The sequence below is a fragment of the Hydra vulgaris genome, chromosome 08, assembly GCF_038396675.1.
Source record: "Hydra vulgaris chromosome 08, alternate assembly HydraT2T_AEP".
Classification (NCBI taxonomy): domain Eukaryota; kingdom Metazoa; phylum Cnidaria; class Hydrozoa; order Anthoathecata; family Hydridae; genus Hydra; species Hydra vulgaris.
In genome coordinates, this window is record NC_088927.1 from 13,622,501 (window position 1) to 13,650,000 (window position 27,500).

Sequence of the window (27,500 nt, forward strand, 5' to 3'; positions counted from 1 at the left end):
CAAAACAGAGCTGATCATCTTTAAATCCAATCTGGCACCAATTAGTAAGCACTTAAATTCCAGACTAAGCGGACAAAAAATTTATCCTTTAGACTCAATTAAATATATTGGGATTAAAATTGATTCTAATCTTTCTTTTCAAGGCCATCTGAATGACTTAGCAATGAAACTCAGCAGATCTAATGGAATGCTAGCCAAAGTCCAGCATTATGTAAATCTAGAAACTCTGCTAAATATATATCATGCTATTTTTGGGTCCCATAGATATGTCTGTCAAGTATGGGGATAATCCCATAAGCAAATCATTTTAAGGTTGTCCCATCTCCAAAATAAAGCTTTGATAATAATATATTTTCAGTACAATAACTTTAAATCTAATGTGCTATACCTAATTTCCAATATATTAAAATTAAGCGACCTTGTGATATTCCTAAACTGCCAATTTTTCTGGAATTATTATCACAAAAACCTTCCCCTATCATTCAATAATTTCTTTACAAGAACAAATAGTCATTATCCTCTTCGCTCCATCAGTAGCTTAAACTTAGTTATTCCAAAACACCACTCTGCTAAATATGGAATTAATCCATTAAATATCAATCTATTACCTTATGGAACAAACTACCTCCTGATCTATAATCTCTTAATTCAATCTCTGAATGCAAAATTAAGCTTTTTAATTATTTGTTAAAAAAATGCAATTAAATATTTCTACAAATAATATTGGAATTCTTTATTATGTATATCAATTTGTGATCCTTCAGTTTTTTATTTGATATTTTTAACATTTTCAAATTTTTTTTATCTGCAATTTTTAAACTTTTTTCATTCTAATATTATTAATGTTAGTACCAATATTTTTGCATTCTTTATTTATCTATCAATTTATTTATCTCTTTTCATTTAACCATTCTCTACTTCATACTAAATGTTTGTTGTCGCTGTCATTCACTAAATTTTTGTTGCTGCTGTTATTGTCCTTATTTATGAAATTCTCTTTTTATTATAATTGTTATAATTTTGTTACTATTATTATTATTATTGTTATTAATATTGTTGTTATTATTATCATTATTATTATAATTAGTATTATTGTTATCAGTTATTATTACTATTTTCATCATTGACTATAAGGTTATGTTGTATATTCAGGTATTTACTTTATATTAGTACTTGTACTATTGTAAATTTCCTTGAAATATTATAACTATTTCGAAATATATTGGATTTGATTTGATTTAATCTTAAAGCATTAAACTTTAAATCATTAAAAACCTAAATTAAATCGACTTCCACATAAATTATATCAACGTTAAGTATAGAAAAGTATTTATGTTATTAAACGTTTATATAAATAAAATAATAGATAAAATTAAAATCTTTTAAGATAAAATAAGTAAATATTGTTTTGTTTAAGAAAAAAAAACTAAAATATACACATTACAAATCGCTAAAAATGCATTAAAGTATGTGTCATCTTAAGCGTTATATTTTCTAACTTGATAAATATATGCTTTTAAACTTTAATTCTTTAGTTTCTGAGAAATAATTATTCGTTTGATATAATCTAACCTATTTTATAAACAATATTTATTAAACGATGCTGTTCTACAGTATGTTTTGTAAAGAAATTTATAAAAAAAAAAACATTTAAAACTTAAGTCGACGCAATTTTGTCGCCTTTAAATATTTGTTGACTTAATCAGCTTTTTGATACTTAAACTGTCGACTTAAACGGCACGCATAAATATATATATATATATATATATATATATATATATATATATATATATATATATATATATATATATATATATATATATATAATATGTATACATATAGTATAATATATTTGTATATATATTGATCTTGTTCGATTATGTGATAACAATTAACTTTTTTTACTGCCGATTGCCCATTATTAGACCAAAACAGTCATGTATGTTTTTCTTTTGTCAAGTTTCCTTATTAAAATAGATTAATAAAATAAATTTCCTTATTAAAATAAATGATAAATAAAAATGTTATGACGGAGCAGGAATTTGTGAAATTGTTGGGCTAAACATTTTAGATTTACTAAGTAAAATAATCAATATAAATGATTTAGGCCTTTATCGCGACGATAGTTAAATAGTAATGCGTAAAATATCTGGTCTACAGCTCGATAAAATTGGAAAAGATATTATAAAAACTTTTTTTATATATATTGGCTTTCAAATTAAAATAAAAATAAATTTTAAAAGTTTAAAAAAAAAGCATTTGCCGCCCTCTAATAAATTACATAAAATTTTTAATCGAAATTCAAAAAAATCCTAAATGAAAAATCTGCATAAAATTGTAATTGTAAACAAAAAAACAATTGTACAATGAGTAGAAGTTGTTTATCAAAAAATGTGGTTTATAAATGTGTTGTTTCCTCTAAGAATGTACCTGATAAACAATATTTGGCATAACAGAGGGTGAATGGAAAAAAAGTTCTGCAATGGAAAAAAAGTTCTGCAAAAAAAGTTCTGCAAAGTAAGCAATCTTTTAAAAATAAAAAGCATTCAAAAGATACAATGCTGTCAAATATAAAAATGGGAATTAAAGGATAAAAATATTGATAATTTTATACTGAATTGGACCATCCTTAAAACAGCAACTGCATATAACATTATTTTCAAAAAATGCATACAATGCCTACAAGAAAAATGTGAAATAATTGCACATGCATACCAAGAATGTTTATTAAACAAAAAAATCGGAATTAATTTCTAAATGCAGGCACCAAAATTAGTTTCTCCTAAAAAACCATACAAATAAATGAGCTCAAACAATAGTTACATTAAATCCCCTTTTTAAAAAATATTTTTTCAAAAAAGCATAAGTAATTATTTCTAAAGAATTCTTTTTATAATAGTGTCAGCAAATTCCACAAATGTGTGAAAATTTACAGTAGTTAAAACATTTGCGACTTGAAATTTAATTTTTGTTATAAATTGAAGTTTTATTAATTTGGTCATTCATTTCTGATGAGTCTTTATTGACGAAACACAATGTTAAATGAAGAAAAAAATTTCTTAAGTGATTTTCTTCAAATTTATATATACATATATATATATATATATATATATATATATATATATATATATATATATATATATATATATATATATATATATATATATATATATATATATATATATATATATATATATATATATATGTATATATATACATATATATGTATATATATACATATATATATATATATATATATATATATATGGTTGAAATGATTATTTCACTTTATATTGATCACTCCCAAATTAAAAAATAGTTAATTATTATCACATAATCGTAACAACATCAATATATATATATATATATATATATATCACATAATCGTAACAACATCAATATATATATATATATATATATATATATATATATATATATATATATATCACATAATTGTAACAACATCAATATATATATATATACATATCAGAAAGATACTTTTTTTAGTAAATTAAACATGGCCCGGAAGTTTTTCCCACCATTTCCACGGCGTTACTTGATTTAGAGTTGATGCAAGATTCTTTACACTACGTTTTAACAATCCAATCTAACTTTGAACAAGGTGGTGATTATGAACAATTAATTTATATATTCAAAAATATTTAAATTCAAAAAATGATGAGCTCAAAGCTTACATGACCCAGAACCACAGGAAGCGGTTTTCCTTTTCCTTGATTTAGTTTTGCAGTCCCATGAGGTGATGGTGTGTTGTTTTGGAACCACTAAAGAAGCTATTCAGTTATAACATTGACTTATGTGAAAGCATTCAAATGTGAAACAACAATGAGGAAGATCTCTACCAATAATGAAAATGCATGTTGAACATTTTTTCTCAACTGCTGATTGTTTTTAAGATAAATCATTTGGGAAGGGCTAACTGGTCGGGGGTTTTTAAGTTTTTTTTCCTTAGAGAACAAATCAAGCAGTCACATAACAACTTTCTTTTAATTGAACGTATATTTATTGCTTCATAGTCAGGCAAGGAGTGTAGAATAGCAACATCACCTGAAACTCTTCTTGTAAGAGCTATGTGATACTTTTCACAAATTTCGATGATCATTGAAATCAGTTTAATAAGCGAAAACATTTTGCAAAAGCTCAAACAGTTATCTCAGTTATCACTCTTTTTTGATTTGTTTTTCATTAGATAGAATAAAGTAACCAGGTTAATACCTTAAAGTTAAAACTTTACAGTTTATTTTTCTCAGCAAATTTTGTATGTTTTTACAAGGTGAATAGGCGCACTACTTCGCAATTAACAAAGACGAACTCTTTTTGTGTTTCACGTACTGAATTTTTACACACACAGAAAATTAACAGAAAAATCTCTTTTGAAGCTGGTGGATTGAGCACCCATTTAACCTTAAGAAAGATGCCAATTTCTCTTCATCCATATTAATAAGATTTTGTAATATCGGTGTTAGCTTCTAATGATCGTTTAACAATTTTGTTTACAAACAAAACTTTTTTGCTATGATACATAAAGGCGTTTCAAGTAGGTTTTGGGGTTCCAGAATTCTTTTTGGCAATAAAATTGATGTATCTTTCTTCGTTCGTATAACTGCATTTAACTCATGTAATTGACATGTAAATTTCTTTATATGCCGTTGTTTCTTATGTTATAAATTAGATCTTTACAAAAAGATGTTTTTTTGACAAGTTCTCTGTTACTAACTCAAGCACCAAATAGAATTTTTGGAAAAAGTTGACGCAGACAAAGCGGAATCTTAGTCTTGACCCTCGGCAACTCGTCTTCATAAGGAGGCCATTCAAAGTATATTTTTTCCATTGATAAAACCTTTTGTGAATCTCTTGGGCAAATTGATCAATGAGTTTAATTAATTTTGAATTCATTTTTTTTTTACAGGTTTTTAATCTTCTTAAGAAAAACTTCAATGATATTCCGTTTATAAATGGTATTGTTGTATAAATAAGAATAGCCATATTTTGGTAACCTTGAACTTACCTTTTTGGTAATTGAACTGGAACTTAAAACTCTGCAACGAAAGTTTCCAGCAAAGTTCTTGATTCCGGAATCTTTTCTCTGTCTTTGCTAATTTCTCTATAAAACTTAATTAGTTTGCTTGTTTTTATCTTTTCAAAAATGTTTAAAACGCGCTCTCTTGCGTAGTCGAAAAGCGAAGCATCTTCTCTAAAAACAAAAGAATTTTTTTGGGATCTCGTGTAGTTGAGGTAATAGGGCCGACGTCGGTGAAACTCTAGGAGAACTTACTTTACCATTTTATGCCCGATTAACTAGCCACGAGCTTCGGAATATCAGATTAAATATCAGATTTAATTCTTTTGAGGTTTTTGCAGCATTTTCTATTACTCATTTTGTTAGCATATTTTGTTTCATATCCATTCTTATCTTTATTTATCTATACTTTTAATTATCGTCATAAATAATTTTTCCTAAAACAAAATAATTATTTTAATTTATCCTAAAACAAAATAATTATTTTACCTTTAAAACAGAGTAATACGTACAACAACCAAAACAAGAAAACTGAGGATAGTTTGTGTTTCTTTGCATTTCTCACTTCAAAGTTTTTAATTGACCTGATCTATCTCTTTTCTTTATCAGTTACACATATACACTGTTGGCTGCTTCTCTACAAGAAAACGGGAACGGTTGTTTTTTTAGAATATGTCAAAACTATTTTAATACAATAAAAAGAAAAAATTACGAATGCAATTTTTTTTTAATTTCAAATATTTTCGTTTACTTTCTAATTTTTTTGTCTTTGAAATGAAGTCATAAGCACTTTCCAAGTGGTCCGTAAAGATTTTTTAGCTTCTTGAAGTAAATGTAACATGTCTGTACAAAAATTTGAATGTTCTCACAAAATGTTTAGTATTAATCACACCAACAAGTAATAAATTTTCTTCAAGCTGAAGTTTTGATCGTCATGGAAGCAATTTCTTAAGAAAAAATTTTAAAAAAGTGACTATTGGTCTGAACAGTCAGACAATTAACCTCTTAAGATATTAGTAAACTTAATAATTTATTTAATAATTATTTACATAATTTATATTAATTTCTTTAACACCTTAACTAACCCTCTATTAAATTAAACCTAAAAATACTTTTCTTTTAATTAAAAAAGTGCCTGACCACACCAATACGCTTAGCCGATGTATGTAAACTCCACTGCAACCATCCCTCAGTCGCTGTGTGTACACTTACTGGGCTTATTCCTAAATCAGTTGTTGTTTACAACGACTAATTTAGGAACAGACTCAGTGAGTACATATAATGCCGGATTAATCTGGGCACATTTGCGACATTTTAAAGCATACCCGCCTCGGCCCCTAAAAATGGGGCCGGGCGGGTACCTTTTAAAACTTGACCTATTCTTTGCTTGCACTTAGAATATTGAGAAAATTGAGGAATTTAGTTCAGAGAAAGTGTCTCATACATTTCATCAACAATTTATGAGGAAATGTCTTCTTAATGACAAAAACAATTCTGCGATCCATTAGTAGTGAAGAGTCTAGAGCTAAATACTTTTCACTAATTGTTGAACCGTAACCTGACACTGCACACTGCACACTATGACCAACTTGCAATAAGCATTCGATATGTGAGCGAGCAAACTTAGTCGAAAAAAGATTCTTTGGATTTGAGTCTTCTTGTGAACATAAAGGAAAGACTATGGCAGATGCAGTCAAGCAAAGATTAAACAAGCTTGCCTATGCTTATATGATTCTTCAACTCGGGAAGGCAAATAATTTGTTCCGGTCTTATAAGAGGTGCAGGAAAGGACATAAAATTTACCATCAAAAGCTTGAGTAAGACACGGTGGTTAGCAAGAGCCTTTTCTACTAACATTTTACATGTAGGCTACATTCTTAAGACTTTAGAATCAATTGTTCTGGATAAAGATAAAAAACATCAGAAAAAAATTAAAGCCACACTGCACTTTTAAAGAAAATGAAAACTTTGGATGTTGCTTTTATGACGGAGCTTTTATGACGGAACTTTTATGACGGAACTTTTATGACGGAGCTTTAGCACAAAACATGTTTGATGTTACTAGCTTTTGAATAAAAGTCCAGATTTAACTCTTGATGTGCGATTACTTCAATCTGAATTGAATATGTGACATATCAGTTCGTGAAGATTTTCTTGACATTCAAGAATGTGCTAGAAGGTTCTTAAGTATTATTCCTATGCAGTATGAGCATGGAAATACAAGAAAGAAGATGTCCAAAATTGGAATTGGTGTATGTACACAGTAATGTTGTATAATATAATATCAATGCGTAAAATTCTCAAAACAATAGATTTTAAATAATATTATAAGTAGAGAAAAACTGTACAACAATATTACACTACACAAAAAAAAATTTCAACGAAATTATACTGTACAATAATAATATACTGTACAGCAATATTCTACTATACATTAGCATGCAATACAATATACTGTAAAATAAAAGTAGACAGTACAGCAACATTCTACTATATAACAGGATGCAATACAATATAGTGTGCATTAAAATTCCTTTTTTACTTCACTAAAAAATATGTTGTTTTTATGAAAAAAAAAGGTTTTCTCCACTCGTCAATATTGGAACACACCTAAATCGTCAGTAAGCCATCATAGGAAGAAGTTATCATTTTAATTTAATCAAGCAATGCCTGCTTTACCGAACAGTACAACACAAAGCTTTCGAGAATATAAAAAATTGTAAAAAGGAATTATGAAAAATTTGGGTTTTCTTCCAAAGAAAATATGTTCGTTTATATATTAGTATGTTCGTTTATATGTATTTTTATGCAGTATAAATATGGATCATGAGGACATACATATTAAAATAAAACTTGCAAGTATGATATCAAAATGGGTCATGGTTTCAAATTGACGGTGAGATAAAATTTAAATATCACATTGTATCTCCATTCAGTTCATTAGAAAAATTTTGAAACTAGTTGTTCTGATTTAGGATAAAATGAGTTGTTCTGGTTCAGTTTCTGAAAGTAAATGACCAAAGAGTAAACAAAACATTTTGTCAAAAAATGTGCGTTTGATTTGAGCTTTTTGTTGTACTTTTCAATTGTAAAGACCTCACCAAAAGTATCAGAAACCGAAAGAATAATATTTATATTTATATAATAATAATTATCCAAATCCCTAGAACTTAGTACTAAAAGATAAATGCATGATTGGGCTTTATATTAACCATTATGATCATTTATTAAATGCACCAGAAAAGGACGGATCCAGGAGAGCATCTAATAAACATCTAAAGCATCTGTTCTCTCGGTGAAGAAGGCGCTTGATCGTGTCTATTTTCTCCAATTTAAGGAATAGAAATCAAAAGTAGTTTGAAACACAAAATTTAATTAAATCATGCCTTGATTTTTAATAAGCGAATAAAATTTTAAATTCTATTAGTAAAACTGAATAATAATCATTCTTAAGGATAGACACCGCGTGAAGGTAGACCTATTACAATTTTTTGCAAGTTTCACTACTTGCGGTAATTTTCAATCAATTTAAAAAAAGTTAAAATCCAGACAATTTTAGGCAACGTATATTTTATAACATCTGAACATCAACTGATTTTCAAATCATATAAGCCGCTATTGAATTCGTGAATAAAACATTTACTTACATAAATATCATTTAAGCAACAAGCTTTTAACAAGGTCGGACTGGCATTAAGGGACCCAAACCGTGGAAAACCTCATTGTAATAAATTTTTATGTCATTCTCAACTTTCATCAAAATAAGAGATTCCGTGGTGCTCTTCACCAAAAAGACCAGGAAGGAATTTTTCACAATTTTATTAAACTCGCTCATATTTGACGTGTGTCCAAGATAGACATAATGCCATTTTAAATGCAATATACATATTAGAGTATGGGGAAATATAGGTAATAATAAATATAAAAGAAGAACAAAAGGGAAAAAAATGTTTGTACCTAACAGATACTTTGTGCTACAGTAAATCAAACCGATGAACCAAAAGTAAAAGAATCTACTTTATTATCTAGAATTAATACAGATGAACCACTCTTAACTATTGACGAAGGATATTATAAGCTTTTTATAATATTTCATTTTGGATTACTGAGCTTATATGTAGATGCGTCAATTGTGATGACAAGGTTACCGCCAGTCTTGACCATATCAATCTTGAACAAAATATGGGATTCTTACATTGTATTAAACTTGAATGTGTAACCTAGTATTTGGAGTTATAATTTTTACTGATTGTTGACTTGATGCTATAAAAACATTTTCTGTATTGATCTGAATTGTTAATACGAATTATAATTGCAAAATAGATTTTATACTTTTTGAATTGTGTTGTATTTGGAGTCTCAAAAAGCAATAAAATTTTTAATGGGTGTTCATGTTATGTCTAAATTCGGTAAGAGTTGTGCTCTCTTGGTGAAAAAGAAAAATAGTCTAAAGTATGAACAATAGATAGAAAATCAGTAAATATTGATATGATATAATAATATAAATAAACTAACTAAATATTGGTATGAATATTATTATTTAGACTTTTAATATAACTATGGTGATATTAACAACCCAAAAGCTATATAAAAGAATCCAAGAGCTATGGAATTTGATAACAATGAGCTATGAAATCTGCTTAAAATATACTAATAGATGATGACAATACTGCTTCCACAATAATGCTTTGTTACAACGTAAACCATAAAGGTTTAATTCTTTAGTGCAATATAAACTATAAAGGTTTAATGCTTTAGTACAATATAAACCATAAAGGCGAAAACATATTATTCTGGTTTTCATATTTGCAAACTAATTACTACAAATTTTTATTTTCTCAGAATGAGGATTTTTTCACCGTTACCAACTTTCTTCAATATCGTAAATAAGTTCTTACTTAAAAACAACAATGTAAAGCAAACAGATCTTGTGTATTTGAATTGTCTTTTTTTGGCTTGGCCTAATTTTTTAAGGCTTCAATTGTTTATCAAAATGAAACAGTAACGTTTTGAAGTACATTTTAAGTTAGAATCTTTTTTTAATATTTTACCAACATGTTGTCAAAATTTGGTTCTTACAGATACTAATGCTAGAAACTTATGTTAAAAATGTTAAACTTTTTTAGGATTTTTTACTGGCACAGCATTATTTAAGCAAAATTTTTTATTTTTTTAATATACCAACACTAAGCATAGTTTACAGGATTTAAAGTATTAGATAATGGGGTTGAACCACTTTAACTAGTACACAACTCCATGACTATTATTGGGTTTTAATAAGTTCAGAGTGTCAAATAACTCCTTGTTAAACTGTTGCAAGAGGATTCAAAGCTAGTTTAACTGCTTTTTGCTTTTGATGCAAAGCTTGGGTCTGTTTTAACAAATAAAGGATTAAATTATTTGTTACCTTTGACCAACAGTATGTCAAAAAAGTCTATCACCCCCAGAGGCGTAGAGAGAATTTTTTGGTGTTCGAGATAGGTAACTTCCAGACATGGAGCAAACTCCAAACATTTATATGTTTATACTTATGTCAAATAATGAGGGTTTGCAAAAAATTGCGAAGATTGGAGGCTGGAAACAAAAAAGCGCCAAAATTTTCGCCCCCCCTGCCCCAAACGTGAGAGCAGCAAGTTGATGAAATATTTTTTGTACTATTCTTAACTAGACTTATATTCATCGATAAATTTTAGATTCATTTTAAAATATTTTAGCGTTCAAAAATTATGACCATATAAAGTTTAAATCCCCTCTCAATTTGAGGGGGTTGCAAATTTTATATGGTAATAATTTTTAAACACTAATAAATAATACTATGAAACTTAAGATTTATCGATGAATATAAGTCTAGTTAAGAATAGTACAAAAAATACTTCATCAACTTGTTGCTCTCACGTTTGGGGCAGGGGGGCGAAAATTTTGGGGCTTTTTTGTTCCCAGCCTCCAATCATCGCAATTTTTTGCAAACCCTCATTATTTGACATAAGTATAAACATATAAATGTTTGGAGTTTGCTCCATGTCTGGAAGTTACCTATCTCGAACACAAAAAAATTCTTTCTACGCCTCTGATCACCTCCTGTTGATTTTTCAATAAAAACAAAACTTTATATGCTTAAATTTGAACTTTTGACTTCAATTTTTTTTTTTATATTGAATATATATCAAAAAACATTTTTATAACAAGAAACTAATATTCTTATACTTAAAACAAAAATTATCCAACAAATTAGAAAAAGTGTAAGTCAAAAAAGTCACTTCCTAATCATTTTTTAACTTTTCTGTTGTTTAATTTAGTAAAATTGCAGAAAAAAGCCAAAAACAAATAAATTTGATTGATAGAAGTTATTCTAGTTAATTTTTTTAGCAAAGTTTGTTTTCTATTTAGGTTCTTAATAAGAAAATCATGGCGAAAAGATATGAAATTCATGAATCAGTAAAAAAACTGATCCTGGGACACTATAAAGGTGGAAAAGGATATAAAACTATTTCTAAAATAGTAAATATCAAGTGTAATAGTGTAGGAAATATCATTAAAAATATAAAAAAATAGGTACTGTAATAAATTTGCCAAGAAAAGGACGCCCAGCTAAGACTACCTTATGCGTTGATAGAGAAATGATTCGAAAAGTTGAACAAGATCGAAGATTATCTGCATCAAAGCTTGCAAAATATTTACATACAGATCATGGTATAACTGTAAATCCTCAAACTGTTCGCAATCGCTTGAAAAATCAAGGTTTTGTAGGTAGAGTTGCTCCAAAAAAGCCTTTTTTGAGTAAAAAGAATCAAAAGTAAAGATTGGTTTGGGCTAAAAAAAACATTCAAATCGGACTATTGACCAATGGAAAAGTGCTTTATTGTCCGATGAAACAAAAGTATGTTTGTTTGGTTCTGATGGTATCATACGCAAATGGAGAAAAAATGGTGAACGCCTATATCCTAAATGTATGAGACTAACTGTCAAGCATGGAGGAGGTGACAGGTTTATTAAAACATTCTAATATGATATATACTTCTAACTTATTTTTTCCTCATATCATAGGTCGAATGATGGTTTGGGGCTCTTTTGCTTGGAGTGGTGTTGGTGAACTCGAATTCATTGACGTAATAATGACAAAAGAGGTTTATACTGATATGCTGAAGCGAAAATATCCCGTAATTATCTCGTAATTTTATCTTTCAACAGGATGGAGATCCTAAAAACACATCAAAGTTAGCTACTGAGTGGGTAAAGAAAAACAGTATTAAGATGTTAGATTGGGTTCCTCAGTCACCAGACCTAAATCCGATTGGAAATTTATGGAATCTTTTTAAAATTAAAGTAGCTGATCAAAAATCATCCAGTTTGTAGCAATTAAAGGCAATTCTCATTGTGTGAGAAAAAAATGACACACAATGGCTTAAAAACTTTGTAAATTCAATTCCTAAAAGATGTCTTGTAGTCATCAAGACAAAAGGCGCACAAATAGACTATTAATTTTATATTAGCAAAATAATTATTTAAGGGGTGACTTACAATTTTTCTAATTTAGTGGAATTTACTTTTTTCGACTTTTTCTAATTTAGTGGATAATTTTTGTTTAAAGTATAAGAATATTAATTTCTTGTTATAAAAATGTTTTTTGATATAAATTCAATATTTAAAAAAACTTCGGGTCAAAAATCTAAATTTAAGCATATAAAAATTTGTTTTTATTGAAAAATCATCGAGGGTGATAGACTTTTTTGACATACTGTACTTCATTATGCGTCATGTTTGTATATCGTTTTTATAACGCCACGTTTGTATATTGTTTTTGAATTCGTATATCGATTTTGTATATCGTTTTGTACTCGTATATCGAGTTTGTATATCGTTTTTGAATTCGTATATCGTATATTGAACTTGTATATCGTTTTTGAAATTGAATGTAATAAGTTATTATATCACAACTTTTTTAAGTACTATAAATTGATTTAAAAAAATTAGTAGGTTTTTTGCTTTAAAAAATTTACTGATTAGTAGAAATTAATAATTATAGTGGCTTGTGTTGAAATCAAAAGCATTGTTGAAATCAAAGTCTTGTCACAGAGCACTTTGTAACAAGGCCTAAAGGTCTTGTTTTTTAAATTATTATTTTATAATTTATAATTAACAATAATAAAATAAAAAATAAAAAACATAAATAAGATAAAAAATAAAATTAAAAATTAAAATAATAATATAATTTATTAAATATTGCGCGTTAAATATTGCGCAAATTATGTGCATAATGTTAGGAAAGTTAAAATTCCGTGAACTTCTTGATTTTACTTCACTCTTTACACTAATCAAAAGCAAAATAAAAAAATCCACCCGCAAAAATATTTTGCTTGATTCGCATATTAAATATTAACTGATTTTGAAAGAATAATAAAAAAATATAGTTTTTTTTTCTAAAGTGCAAATTTTTTTTCTTTGCATCAACATCCTTTAAAAACCATTGTTATACAAATATCCTATAGGTAATGTATTAAAATAGTTTGTTTTAGCTTGAAGATTTTAAATTTTAACTTTGTTTTACGCGTAAAATTTTAATTTTCTACTCGGTAGTCAAATGTAATACGCGCATAAACGTGTATGCGCGTATTATTTTTCCTAAAGCTGCGCATAAAAAATATTTTCATTAAGAAAAAACTTAAATTCTTTAACCCAACAAAATTATTTTAACATAAAGTATATTTACTTACAATGTTTGTCAAAAACATAGTAAATAAACATAATATATGTTAAAATAAATTTTTGTTTGTTTGTAATGTCAAAACTTGTTAAGTTTCTTGTAAAGTTTTTCCCGTTTTTGATCATTTTTTGAAGCATAGTGCGTCGATCACATACTCGAGTCCTTAAGGACTCGAACCTGTGATCGATAATACTATGATCGATCACAGTTATATACTGATATACTATAGCTAGTTCACTATAATACTCAAAAAAGACCTTTTTTGCGTATTATAGTGAACTAGCTGTCTCGACCCATAAAATACGGGTCTTGGTAAGCCTTGGGTCTTGGGCCTATTCTACACCGACCATTTCTATACTTATTCCATACTTCAATATTTTTTAGTAAGCAGAAAAAAAATATATACATATTGCCTACTTTATAAAGTTACGAGTTAAAAAATAATTTTTAATATAATTAACTTTAAATGCTTCGGTAGTCGTTGCATGAACCATAAGTTAACTGCAATTCGGGTATTAGCGCAGAATAATAATCTAAGCACATCAATGATATATTATATAACTAGATGTCTAACTTCGATCCAAAAAGTGAAGCCGCTTTTTGCCCTTTTTAAAAATGGCGGATTAAATTTGTAGACAAATATTTTTAAAAATGGCGGATTAAATTTGTAGAAAAATATTTTTAAAAATGGCGGATTAAATTTGTAGACAAATATTTTTAAAAATGGCGGATTAAATTTGTAGACAAATATTTTTGACTTTTCATTTCTTAATGAAGTAAATATATTTTAAATTTAAATACTAATTATGTAAAAGTGTTAAGCGGAAGTTAAAATACTTGTAAAATAATAATTTATGATTCCTTAATTTATTTTCGATTAAAAAAGGATTTAAGTTTTGAATAGAAAAGTAAAACGACAGATGCTTTTGAAGCATTTTTATGAATTAAAACTTTTTAATAAACATAGGCTCAAAATATATTTATATTATATAAAAAATATTTATAAGCATTTTAAAATTATTAAAATTTGTTTTTGAGTTATCTTCAATTTATTGGGAACATTTGACTTGTATTTTTAACTTTTATTCCACACTTCGGCTTCAGCGTTTGTCCTTTTTACAAATGCCGGACTATTGTTATAAACAAAAAAAAGCGAGTTCATTTTTTGTCCAATAAAATCCTGCAAGTTAGACATCTAGTTTATATAATAATAATATATCATTGAAGCACATTATCTAAGCACATTAATAACATTTATCTCTATTGTGACATTTGCACACAAAAATTTCTCCCGCTGTTTTGATGTTTATAGAAATTTTATCCTTTTTTAAAAATTCTTTCCTATTTGTTTGTTATAATATATAATATCTTTGAATATGAAATGTATATAACATCAATAGAACTTTAAAAATGTTTTATTTTGTATTTTAGAAAATTGGTAAAGATTTAAAAGAATAATGATAAATGTGCAAGCAACAAGATTTGAACCCTCTCGTTGTCTTTCGGAAGGGCAGCGAGCTAACCACTTCGGCCACTAAAGTAGACTAATCTGCCAATTTTTAACACTATATCATAAACAAAAGACATAACTTTATAAAACGGCAAAAAAATGCTATGTAATGATGTCCTTTAGTCAAAGTATAATTTTTTCAGTGCTAAAAAGTCAAAGTTTTAAAACACTCCTTTTGCCACAATTTTTAGGAAATCTTAATAATTTTTTAATTTTTTTTTTTTTTTGGTATTTTAAAGCGGCTAAAGTACCAAAAAATCAAACGTCAATTTTAAGGAACGTTCATTAAAGAAAAAGAAAGGCATTTATATACAAAAACAACTCACAAGCCTAAAGTTGAGTTGAAAGAATTGTGTTTGGGGTGCGCTAAGGATTAATTCCCATATTATATGACATGTGTATTAAAAATAAAAACCTTAGATTTCCGTTCTCGTCTATTGGAAAAAAACTAGAATCAAATTTAGTTAAAGTTGTCATTCATATATGTAAATAGTTAAATAAAAATGAATTAAACAGTTGTAAAACTTCTTCGTTGCAAAAACGTTTCCCAAAAATACAAAGATACGCATACGCATTAGCATACGCATAAACTAATAATGCAAAAAAAAAAATCAATACTACGTTTTTATTGCATTTTCTAGTAAATTAAATTAGACAACAAACAAAATTATTTTTTTCCTATATTTGTAAATATAAAGTACCAAATTTACACTCAGCACGATCGTCCACGCGATATATTTAACTTTAAAACAAATACCAATGTGTGTAAAAAAGAAGAAGTTATAGGAATATTTTTTATCTCAAAGTGAGGTTATAAAGTTAGCTTATATTTGTCAATATTTAAAATATTCATTTTTAGTAAATCGTATATTACACCAATTATTACTTATTTGTTGCTGCTAACTAATAAAATACTTTAAATGCTTTTAGCATTAACTACTCAAGAGATTTTAAATTGTTTAATTGCCTAATTATATTGTTTTATATCATTATAAACATTTAGGAGATCATTTAAAGAACTATCAACACTAGGATGAGTTTGATCGTGACCAGTTTGATTATCAATAAGCTCTCTTCATAAAAATGCCTGACCATTTTTTCTTTTATCATTATACACGTTTCCAAAATTATTTAGAATACTAGCAGCAATCTGACAAGATTTTTTTATACAGAAGAGTTTACATATCTCTTGACTCTGATCATAATACTTAATCACCTAATCACGTTGTATTTTTTTTTTTTTTTTTTTTTGTATATCTCTAGGATCTTCTCATAATACTTAATTGACTGATCATATTTTCTGTTAGTTTTATAAACATTACCTAAATTACTTAGGGGATTGGAAAGACTAGGGTAAGATTGATCTTGGTAAATTAGTTTATACAACTTTAAGCTTTTTTATATTACTAAATTGCCTGATAATATTGTCCTTTAACATTAGGAACATTGCCTAGATTATTTAAAGAGCCACAACACAATGATTTTGTTGATCTCGTTTGATCAGTTTGTTCATTTCTGGACTTTCTTCAAAAGACTTAACTGCCATATTGTTCTTTAGCATTATAAGCATTCACTAAATCGTTTTAAGTACAAGCAGCAATTGTATTTGTATTTATATTTTTAAAGATGTGTTTGTTTATCTAAAGGCTTTACGTATAGTAGTTAATTACCTGATAATATTGGTATCTAGCAATATTAATGTTTCCTAGATTATTTAAAGAACCAGCAATATTTGGATGAGGTTTTTTTATAGATGAGTTTGTGTTTCTTCAGGCTCACCTCAATACGTAATTGTTTGCTCATATTTTCTTTTAGCATCACAAACGCTCCATAGATTATATAAAGAATTAGCTAGGCTTGAATGAGATTGCCCTTGATGGATGAGTTAGTCTACCTCTAGTCTTTCCTCGTAGTACATAAATGCCTGGTCATATTGACATCTGTCATTACAAACATTACCTAAATTATCTAAAACAATAGTCACATCTGGATTATTTTTATTATAGTTTAATTTGAATGCCTTTAGACTTTCTTTAAAATCCTTGATCACCTGCTGCCGTATTCACATCTCTATGTTGAGCTTAACGGAGCTTTTGTCTGAAATTTCATTACAATATTTCTAATTAAAGAAATGACTTTATTTAAATTTGTTTACTAAAATAAAACATTTATGTTTAAAAACTATATTTTTAAAGAACTTTTTTCCTAATGTAGTTAAAAAGAAACCTTCGACTAACACTCCGTTAAGCTTAACGGAAAGATGAGATTACGGCCCGTTGTTGTTTTTAAGCATTATAAACAAACCTTTAAATTATATAAAGAACTAAGCAACACTAGGGTAAGTTTTTTCTTGATGGATGAATTTGAATATCTTAAGGCCTCTTCTCATAGTACATAATTATCTGATCGTCGTTTAAGATTATAAAAGTTCCCAGGACTGTTCTACAAAAAGCGTCATTTGAATGAAGTTCATTTTTATTGATAAACTTGTCTATTTCCAGACTTGTCTCAAAGTACTTAATTTTGGTAAGCTTCCTATAGAATATTAATAACATAAGTAACATTCGGATGAGATTCTTCTTTATAGATGAGTTTTTGTATCATTAGTCTCTTCTCATAGTTGTTTAATGCCTGGTCATATTGTCTTATATTAACGTTCCCTAGATTATTTAATAAATTAACAACACTAGAGTGAGGTTGATTTTGGTTAAGCAGTATGTTTATCTAGTTGAGCAGTATGTTCATCGTTTTCATTGTGATTGTTAATTGCCTGATCATATCTTAAATAATCTAGGCGACCTAGACTATAATACCCTAGGCGACGAAAAACTTTATTAGGATTATAAATAGAAGGTATATGCATTGAAATAACCTCAGTTAACTTTCTTCACTTTCTCTGTTACCTGTTTAATAGCTTTGATCTCTTTGTTTATCAATAAATCACTTTTTTTTTTATCTTCAATTTAATTATAAAGAAACTCGATATCGTTGCATTTCATTGATAGTCATTAAAGAGCTTCAGTTATCCATACACGTAGCACACATTTTTTAGCATGTATAGCAGGAGCTTATCTACACGACTTGCTTAATTTATCTCTTTACACACATAGTTCATCATCTATGCAACTTTTTTTTGTATGGTTTGTAACTATCTATTCTTTCAAGCGGTGTTTTTATTCCTAGTTCAAATTTCACTGTCATATTTTTTTAGGTGTAATACATTTTTCTAATTTGATCAACTTAAAGTTTACTATGTGTTTATAAATGCTTATACCTTGGGATCATTACTCTGTTTGTATAACTCTTAATATTATTCCATCTCTTTTTAATTATTAATTTACTTGTTAATGATAAAGTTCTACTTTTTGTCTTAATCAGTTTTGTTTAGAAATGCTGATGATAGAAATTTATTTGTGTAAATTTCTTGTTCAGCAACATGAATTTTCTCTTGGTTTCTACCAACTACTTGAAATACCACCAGTTTTATATGATTATATGTTGATGTGGATCTACTTTTTCTTGTTTTATAAAATTTTATTTATTCTCCTGTCTTATTAATTTTTTGTTTTGCCTCTCATTTAATATGGTAAAGATATATTGATAAATTACTTTTACCTTCAGCTTGCCCCTTAACTCTACTAGCTTAATGATTGCATAGCCTATACCATATAGGAATATTAATAAATCCTTTAATTCTTCTTGAATCTTTTTATTTTCTATTTGCTTGATTAGAGGTATATATTGTTCTTTATCTAGTTGCTTTAGTCGACCAATTTTAATACTGTTGCTTTCTTTTGATCCTAATTTTTTTACTTCTCTTATAATGAGTCTTGCTTTTATTGCTGGTATAGCAACATAATTTACAGATTTTATATATGAATTTTCCTCTTCATGAGTTTCCTTAAGCGTAACTTGCTGTTTAAAGAGCTAATAACTTAGATAGTGTTCTCCAAATATTATTTGTAGAAATGTTAGCTAAGAAAAACGTAACTGCTCTGTACATTGCAGATAATGTACTGATATGGTAAGGCTATTTGAGGTTAGCCTTTTCACTAGCTTATCATTAACAATTATTTTGCAAGATATAGCATCTACCTCACTGTGTCATTCATTAATAAAAGAACTTATATTGTAAGAAAATAATAACTTGGCTGAGCAATTTTTTTTGCATAAGATTACCGGTATTAATTCATTAGAAAAATTTGTACAATCATGTCTCTTTTTAGAAGCAGGTTGTTTTGGTATTTTTTCTTTGATATATCAAAGAAAAAATAAACTGAAGGTTTTCCGCATTACCTATAGCTTCCGAGTTCAGAACGTAATAAGATTTGTTATCTTCTCCAAATAAGTTGTTAAGAAGAAATTTATAGCCAGCAGCATCATTATTCTCCTTAAATCCTCAATGTTTGTACTTAATGGTACCGTTAACGATACTATCAATATTTTCTTCACGCTACAGATATTGAAGGTTCACCCGAGAAGTTTTATAGAGATATTTTTATATCACCCATCTTTGGTTTGATTAAAAATGCTTTGAAAAAAAAACACTCCAGCATAGCTATATAGTTTAATTGTTAAAATCTATTTTTTTATAGTTTGATAATAAGAAAAATAACTTGGAAAGTTGTAAAAATAAGTTGTTGGTTCCAACAAGATATCACTCTACTATCAACAAATAACAAGAATAAGCAAGATTAGAAAAAATGACGGAGGATTCTCAGTTTAATAGAGCATAAAAGTCCGAGTAAAGGTTTTTTTAACATATGGTCAGGTTACAGGTTACATACAAATCAGGTTTTAAGTTTAAGTTCAAGTTTAACAAAGTCTTTGTTTATTTGTGTGACAGTTGTGTATTTGCATGTAGTTTATTACTTCAGTTAATAGCTGCATATGATATTCCCTAATGCTCACTGTTCCAAATTCTGGCAAGTGATGCAAAATTTCTGTTTTTGAAAATCAGAAACTATAAGGTTGCATAGAGCAAAAAATATGCACTAACTCATTACACAGATTACTCAGTGATTTAGTGATAAATCTGGATTTGTTGCAGATAAAGCATTCTCAAAAAAGTTTTTATTTATGTTAGTATTATCGTTTCTGCTCATGTTAGTACTAACTTTGTGGTTAGGCGTAGATGAATCAATAGAATCGATTACATGTTCTATTAACTGAACATTATTATCAAATAATGGCAATGCTTCAGGGCAATATTCTTGAGCATAATTAGTTACAGACTTACCGTTTTGGTCCTTAATAGTCAAATCATACATTGCTAGAAATTCTTGTACTATTTCTAGCTTAGTTGCTGTATTAACATCTCTACTTCCTAATAAACAATGTAATGGTGTCCTGCCTTCAGCATTTTGAGGATTAATACTAGCTCCGTTCTGTAGTAACAATTTCATAGCTTCTTTATGACCACTATAATGTGTCATATGCATTGGTGTATCACCATTAAACATTGGTTTATTGGCATCAGCTCCTTTGCTAAGTAACAAATCAACCATTTTCGTATTTGTTGGTTGTCCATTAACTCCTAAAGAATAATATAAGGGGGTAATTTGATCTTGAGTGTTATTAGGCTTGTTAATATCAACATTTCCTAAGGTTAATGTTAAAATCATATCGATATTTTCTTTAATCACTGCTTGTATTAATGGAGTGGTGTTCATGAATAATGGTATATTATCAAGATCAATCCCAGCATTAATTAATTCTTTTACCTTATTTGTATTTCCTTCTGCTACAGCTAACCATAATTTAAAACTTGTTTCATTTACAGACTTAAGTTTTAGCATATCATCGTTGATTAACTGTATCATCTTTTGATCTTCTTTTGGAGTTAATATCAAAGCAAGCTTAAACCAGCATTGTAATTTTACCAAGTCAGTTAATCCCTTTTGAATGAGTTTATAAAATATAAACTGATTGAAAGCTTTGTAATTTGCAAAATTGAATCCTTGATAAGTCATTATAAGTTCCAAGATAATTTCATGATCCAAGGAATTTTTTTTAATAAAACTCATAATTGATTGCATTGTAAGAATATGTACTTCTTTACAATAAGCATTGCTTACAAAGCAGTGTGGAAAATTTGACATAATACGTAAAGTATGAACACAACATTCTATTGCTTTCTCATAATTTTGAGTTGCACTGTAACTTAATAATAGATTCATATAAATATTAGAAATATCTAGAGGAGACTTATCTGTGTAAATACATTGTCTCATCTCTAGACAACGAATACCGTAACTTATCGATTCGTCATAATTCTTTTTGTGATAGTAGGCTATTCCGATAGCACTTAATATATTTGCAACTTCAATATCTGATTCTTTACTTTCAACAAGTTTTCGTACCTTTAAACCTTCTTGAAAGCACTCTATTGCTTTGTCATATTCTATGATATGCATGTAGGCATTTCCTAATTGTTTAACAGAATCAAAAACTTCTTTTAAAGAAGTTTTATTACTACAGATACTCTTCAATAATTGAAAACATTGATCATAATATTTTCTTGCTTCCTTAAAGTTTTTTTTAATAGCACAAATATTGCCTAACCCTTTTAGGGCATTAGACATCTCATAGCAAGGTTTGTCATTAGGAATTAACTTTATCATTTTTAAACTTTCATTATAAAAATTTATAGCTGATGTATATTCAGAACTTTTTGCATGGCAGTTTGCTATATTAATTAATATCTTAATAATATCTTCATGTGCTTGGCAATTATAAATAAATTTAACAACTTTTAAACTTTCTTCTAAAAACTTAAGTGATGAATTATAGTTGCCTTTATTATAGTGAGATAAACCTAAATAATTCAACGTTTGTGCCATGTTAATGCTTTTTGTGTCTATCTCGTTATATTTTCTTATTTCTACACACTCATTTAAATACTTTATGGCTTCGTCAAATTTCTCAGACTCATAATAAGCGATACCTAGTTCCATTAGGCAGTTAGTAAGATCTTGGGTAGGTTTATTTTTATCTATGATTCTTTCTATTTCTAAACATTCGCTTAAACATTTAATTACCTCGCCTAATTTTTGTATTTTTTTATAAGTTAGAGCTAAATTAAATAAACAATCTCTAATTGGAGGGAATGGATAATTTTTATGTATAACTTTTAGAATTTTTAAGCTTTCATTAAAGTACTCAATTGCTTGATCAAATTTTTGCATGTTTTTGTGAGTGTTACCTAAATTAAATAGGCAGTCAGAAACAGCTGGAGAAGGCTCATCCTTATGTATAATTCTTTGAATTTTCAAACTTTTGGTGAAGCATTCAACCGCTTCATCAAATTGACCAAGATTGTTATGTATTACTCCCATATTATTAAGTAAATCAATAGTTATAAAATGAGGTTCTCCTTTAAATAGATTTTTGATTATTTTAAAAGTTTTATTATAGTAACTTATAGACTCTTTATACTCTTTTTTACCATTATAACAGTTAGCTAGATTGATATACGTTATTGCAACACCAAGATTCATTGAGTTTGGACAATGAAGTTTGAAAATATTTAAACTCTTTAAATGTAGTTCAATCGCTTTATCAAATTCTTTTATATCGTGGTATACTATTCCCATGTTGTTAAAAATTCCAGCACGATCTTCTTCATGTTCTGTAAACTCTAAGCTTTTGTTGTAATAACTTATTGCTTTGTCATACTTTTTTGAAAACTTATAAAGGTCACCTAAATTCACTAAAACATCTCTATATAAGTTCTTATTACAAATAAGTTCCGATATCTTTAAACAATCTTTCAAATGAATAACAGCTAGCCGTTTATTTCCAAATTCAATATAAATTTTTTGAAGTGTACGTTTCAACACATAAACTCGAATTAAATGTTGTTCGTTAGTGAGTACATTAAATTGATTTTCTTGTAAACTTAACCATTTCTCTAAATAAATTTCTGCAGTTTTGTAGTTGACCAACCTATAACAAATAAGTCCTTTTATTGCGTAACCATTATCATAAAATGTATATCCCATAAAAAAGCTATTTTTTTTATCTTGCTCTAACTTTTTCTTGGAGTAATTAATACAAAATTTCTCTAACATCTCATATAGAGGTATTGCGGTATAAAAATATTGAAACAATCCTCCTTCTTCTTCTAGATCTTCCTTAGATAAATGGAATATTTGTTGAGCTTGTTCTTTAAGTTCAGATTGCGTTTTAGCTGGCTCAGGATATATAGCCATATCATCCTTTTGCGCTTTATGGTGGAAATAGGTCTTTAATCGAAGGGTAGTGGCAAAAGTTACAGCATTTTTTAAGTTTGATGCTGCTTCTAGGTTAATTATTCCTTGCTCTGCTAATTTATCCACTGTATCCCAACAACTATCTCCTTCAATACCATAATACAGACCAAGATTGTACACCATTCGATCAGGTAACCGGTAAATCTCCTGCTTTACGTCAAATAATTTGCCCTCCGTGTCAACCAATTTAGGTTGTAACTTATCTAAATCACTTTTAAATGAAAATTCTTTAGGTTTTAAACTCGATACTTGCTGAAGATAGTTAAATTCCACCGCTCCCTCCTCTAGTAGTTTAATTGCTCTTACCTCACAGTTTAATCTACCTTGTGGATCATCTTCGTTTTTACTATGCAAATACTCAGTCACTTTAGCTTTATAAGTTTTTACAAGTTCCACATCTCCATGCACATAACAAACGTTTTCAAGTATATATGGTAGATTCTTATCTCTATGACTGGCTTTATCTCCCTCATCACGCACGTAATACATCATCCATTCAACTGTTTTAATAAGTTCATATGGTTTATCTATTCTTCCAAGAGGTGTTTTGCCTCCTAGATCAAAGTTAACCGCTACATGTACTAAGTGGGCCATATCTAAATCATATTTACTGGTAGGAATGATACTCTCACCGAGATTGATCATCTTAAAATTTACTAAGTAACTTAAGTTCTTAAAATAATCTCTTACCTTGGGATCTATGCTGTGTTTGTAATCCTCATTCTGGGTAAGAATAGCAAATTCTAAATCTGAATATGGCGTCATTTGCTTTAGTGCCATTGATCCGAGTCCTAATAATGCGTATTTACAGGGTGGTACTATAGCCATTTGTTGTTCACTATCATAATATAGCTTAGCTAGAAACTTTTTCATTTCACTAGCGGTTTCTTCAAACAAAGCTCTCGCAGTGCTCACATATAACTCCTGATATTTTACTTTACCTTCTTGGCTTTCAAACTTTACTTGTTGTCGATAATATTCTACTTTTTGCATCCCTTCATCAATTTTGTTTCGCAATACTAATAATAAATCTTTATTTGTTTTTGTTTCTTCTTGAACAACCGGCATTTTTTCTTGATCTCCACCAATTGTGGAGAATATCAACAGTTGTAAATGGGTTAGTTGTTTTAGTGGATTTAGTTCTTCTTGTTTTGTAAATTCATTTTTATCTTTTGTACTTATCAATTTTTCGTTTAGCTTTTCATCTAATATAGTAATAATATAATGATAAAATATTGCAGCTTCGGTATAATATATTAGTTCGCCACTTAACTCTCCTAGGTTGATCGTTAAATAGCCTAAATCTTTAAAGACTATTAGCAAATCCTTTAACTCTTCTAGACTATTTTTGTAAGCTAGCTGCTGGACCAAAGGTTTATAGTGTTCTTTCTCTAGTTTCTTTAGTAGATTAATTTTGACAATGTTGCTTTCTTCTGAACTGACTACTTGTTCTACTTTTTTTCTTACTTCTCCTATGATAAGCCTTCTTTCTAATGGTGGTCTTGCAACGTAATCTAAAGATTCTATGTATGAATTCTCATTTAAATGAACTTCCTTAAGTGTAACTTGCTGTTTAAAAAGCTGATAATTTAGATTTTCTTCTCCCAAATTTTTTTGTAGAAAAGTAAGCTGTGATAAACGTAACTGCTCTGCACCTTGCGGATATGGTGCTGATGTATTAAGGCTGCTATTGGTTATTCTTTTCACCAGTTCATCAGCTACAATTATGCCGCTGGATGTTTCATCTGCCATAGTTTGTCTTGCATTAGTAAAAGGACTTAATAAGCTGGTTATAGATGTTACCTGCAAGCCACTTTTTTCTATAATTTTAAGTAATGTAGTCTTAAGTATACTAAAGTTTTCCTTTGATAACTGCCCGCCACCGTAAGGATTATGGGCGTATAATACTAATGAAACATTATCACCATTTTTATCTATAACAATCTCTCCAGTAAGCCAGTGAATATTAGTGACATTGAAAGGAAACAATACTTTTACTTTACAACTTTTTTCTAATAATAATACTGGTAATAATTCATCGAAAACATCCTTGCGATCATCTCTTTTTTCAGGAGCAGGTTGTTTTGATTTATCAAAGAAAAAATCTAGTGGAAGTTTACAAGCACTATCTACTGCTCCCGAATATAAAACATAATAAGAATCGCTACCTACTACAAATTTGTTGTTAAGAAGAAACTTATATTCAGTTGCATCTTCAATCTTCTTAAATCCTCCAAGCTGGTACTTGATAATATTGTTAACGTAACTATCAATATTTTCTTTATTGTACGGATATTGAAGATTCAATCTACAACTTTTTGACATTTTTTCCTAAAAATCAGTTTAGTTGATAATAATGATAAATATATATAAAACTTTTATATATTGATATTATATATTTATTATGATTCCTATGATAATTTAATGTAGTGTTAAATAGGCAACTTATAATAACATAAACTTATATAAATAGACATTTCTCTAATTCGATTGCGCAACTATTTTCTTAACATTAAAACGAGGCCTGTAAGGACAAAAATGTAAACAAATAGCGACAAATCGCTGAAACAATTCTTCTTAGTTAATAATTATTCTGTTTATCTATTAAAAAGAAAAAAAACTTTGTGTTTTTGGTAAAACAATTTACAGAAGACAATAAAAAAATCACAAATGTCAAAGACATGTTAAATCATAATAAAATTGTTGAAACTGGATTATAAGATTAACCATGCATTCCTTGTTTTGGTGCAAGTCCATATGGACTTGTAAATGAATTTTAGGAATATATATATATATAAATACATATATATATATATATATATATATATATATATATATATATATATATATATATATATATATATACATATATATATATATATATATGCATATATATATATATATATATATATATATGCATATATATATATATATAAATATATATATATATATATATATATATATATATATATATATATATATATATAATATGCCGGGAAACTATTTCTTAAGAAGAATCACTTATTTGGCTATTATGCACAAGTCCAAATAGCATTGAGTTTATTTGGACTGAATCAATGTTTGTTTATAGATACGTTTGTTTATGAAATGACTTATAGTGGAATTATTATTGTAAACATTAATTTTGATAAATGTGATTTTTTAGATGTTGTAGATAAGTTGGAGTATTTTTATAAAAAATGTATTTTATCTCAATTATAAATAGTACATTTCATGTATTTTTACAGTTTTATAAGAAGATCTAAAAAGTAAAAATGACACATTCTACATGAATTTGTAAAGCTGCTATTGTTTGACTTTCTATAACTTCTTTGTGTAATAGTTGATTTCTTCCATTACGTGTTATACCAAAGGGCATAAGCAAATCAGATATTAAAAATCTTTATCAGCCATTACAGAATATCCACTCTTCCATAGCTCTCTTTTCAAAAGTCCTTATTTCTTAACTATTTTAATATCAGAAATAGAACCAACAATATGTTATTGTACCAAAAAAAGCAGTTCCAACTAATCCTTTAAAGATTAAATGGTGCTTATAGTGGGAAAACAAACTACTTTGAACTGTAAGGCTTGAATTTCTTTGACAAAACAATTCAAAACAGTCAATAATAACTTTTGTTTTAGGATAAGTCTATTTGAAACATTGCGACATGTTAAGTTTTTGGTCATATAAATTAGACCAAAATGGTATTGCACCAAGTTTAAGGTATATCAAATTTAACCATATAATAAGATCTTGACACAATAGATTTTGGTGTCTTAAACCAGGAAGTAAAGTTTAAATAAAAAAAGTCAAAGCCATGTTAATAACAAGAATAGTTGGTCAATCGATAGTTGGTCTATCATGTTTCACCTATAACCAGACATGTAAAATATGAAAGATATGTAAACAATTCTTTGGGTAACTTTTATTCAGAATGATGTTCAGGATGATAATACTTCATACTTTCACGTTCA

General features: G+C 27.9%; 2 protein-coding genes and 1 long non-coding RNA gene across 3 annotated transcripts in view; 1 reads left to right on the forward strand and 2 right to left on the reverse strand.

The window, feature by feature from the left end:
* The window catches only part of LOC136083641 (uncharacterized), a 42,954-nt gene extending 36,969 nt beyond the window's left edge, over positions 1-5,985 (reverse strand). Inside the window, exons 1-2 of the long non-coding RNA XR_010639951.1 lie at positions 5,790-5,985; positions 5,528-5,675 (exon numbers count right to left, since the gene is read on the reverse strand). This is a non-coding gene — a long non-coding RNA (uncharacterized LOC136083641). The remainder of the gene's footprint in view (positions 1-5,527; positions 5,676-5,789) is intronic.
* Positions 5,986-11,443: 5,458 nt separating this feature from the next.
* Positions 11,444-12,391, forward strand: LOC136083038 (uncharacterized). Its single transcript, XM_065802446.1, has 4 exons — positions 11,444-11,549; positions 11,591-11,815; positions 12,083-12,162; positions 12,227-12,391. The coding sequence occupies exons 1-4, from the start codon at positions 11,444-11,446 to the stop codon at positions 12,389-12,391; spliced, it is 576 nt and encodes a 191-aa protein (XP_065658518.1).
* Positions 12,392-17,229: 4,838 nt separating this feature from the next.
* LOC105846068 (uncharacterized) overlaps positions 17,230-27,500 on the reverse strand; it is a 24,952-nt gene continuing 14,681 nt past the window's right edge. The window contains exon 3 of the mRNA XM_065803119.1: positions 17,230-25,853. Within this exon, the coding sequence (XP_065659191.1) occupies positions 20,265-25,847 (5,583 nt within the window). The 5' untranslated portion in view covers positions 25,848-25,853 and the 3' untranslated portion in view covers positions 17,230-20,264. The remainder of the gene's footprint in view (positions 25,854-27,500) is intronic.

Coding starts and splice junctions, on each gene's coding strand:
- LOC136083038 (XM_065802446.1), top strand. CDS start 11,444: ATGGCGAAAAGATATGAAATTCATGAATCAGTAAAAAAACTGATCCTG. Junction 11,550..11,590: donor TAAAATAGTAAATATCAAGT/GTAATAGTGTAG, acceptor ATAAAAAAATAG/GTACTGTAATAAATTTGCCA. Junction 12,163..12,226: donor ACGTAATAATGACAAAAGAG/GTTTATACTGAT, acceptor ATCTTTCAACAG/GATGGAGATCCTAAAAACAC.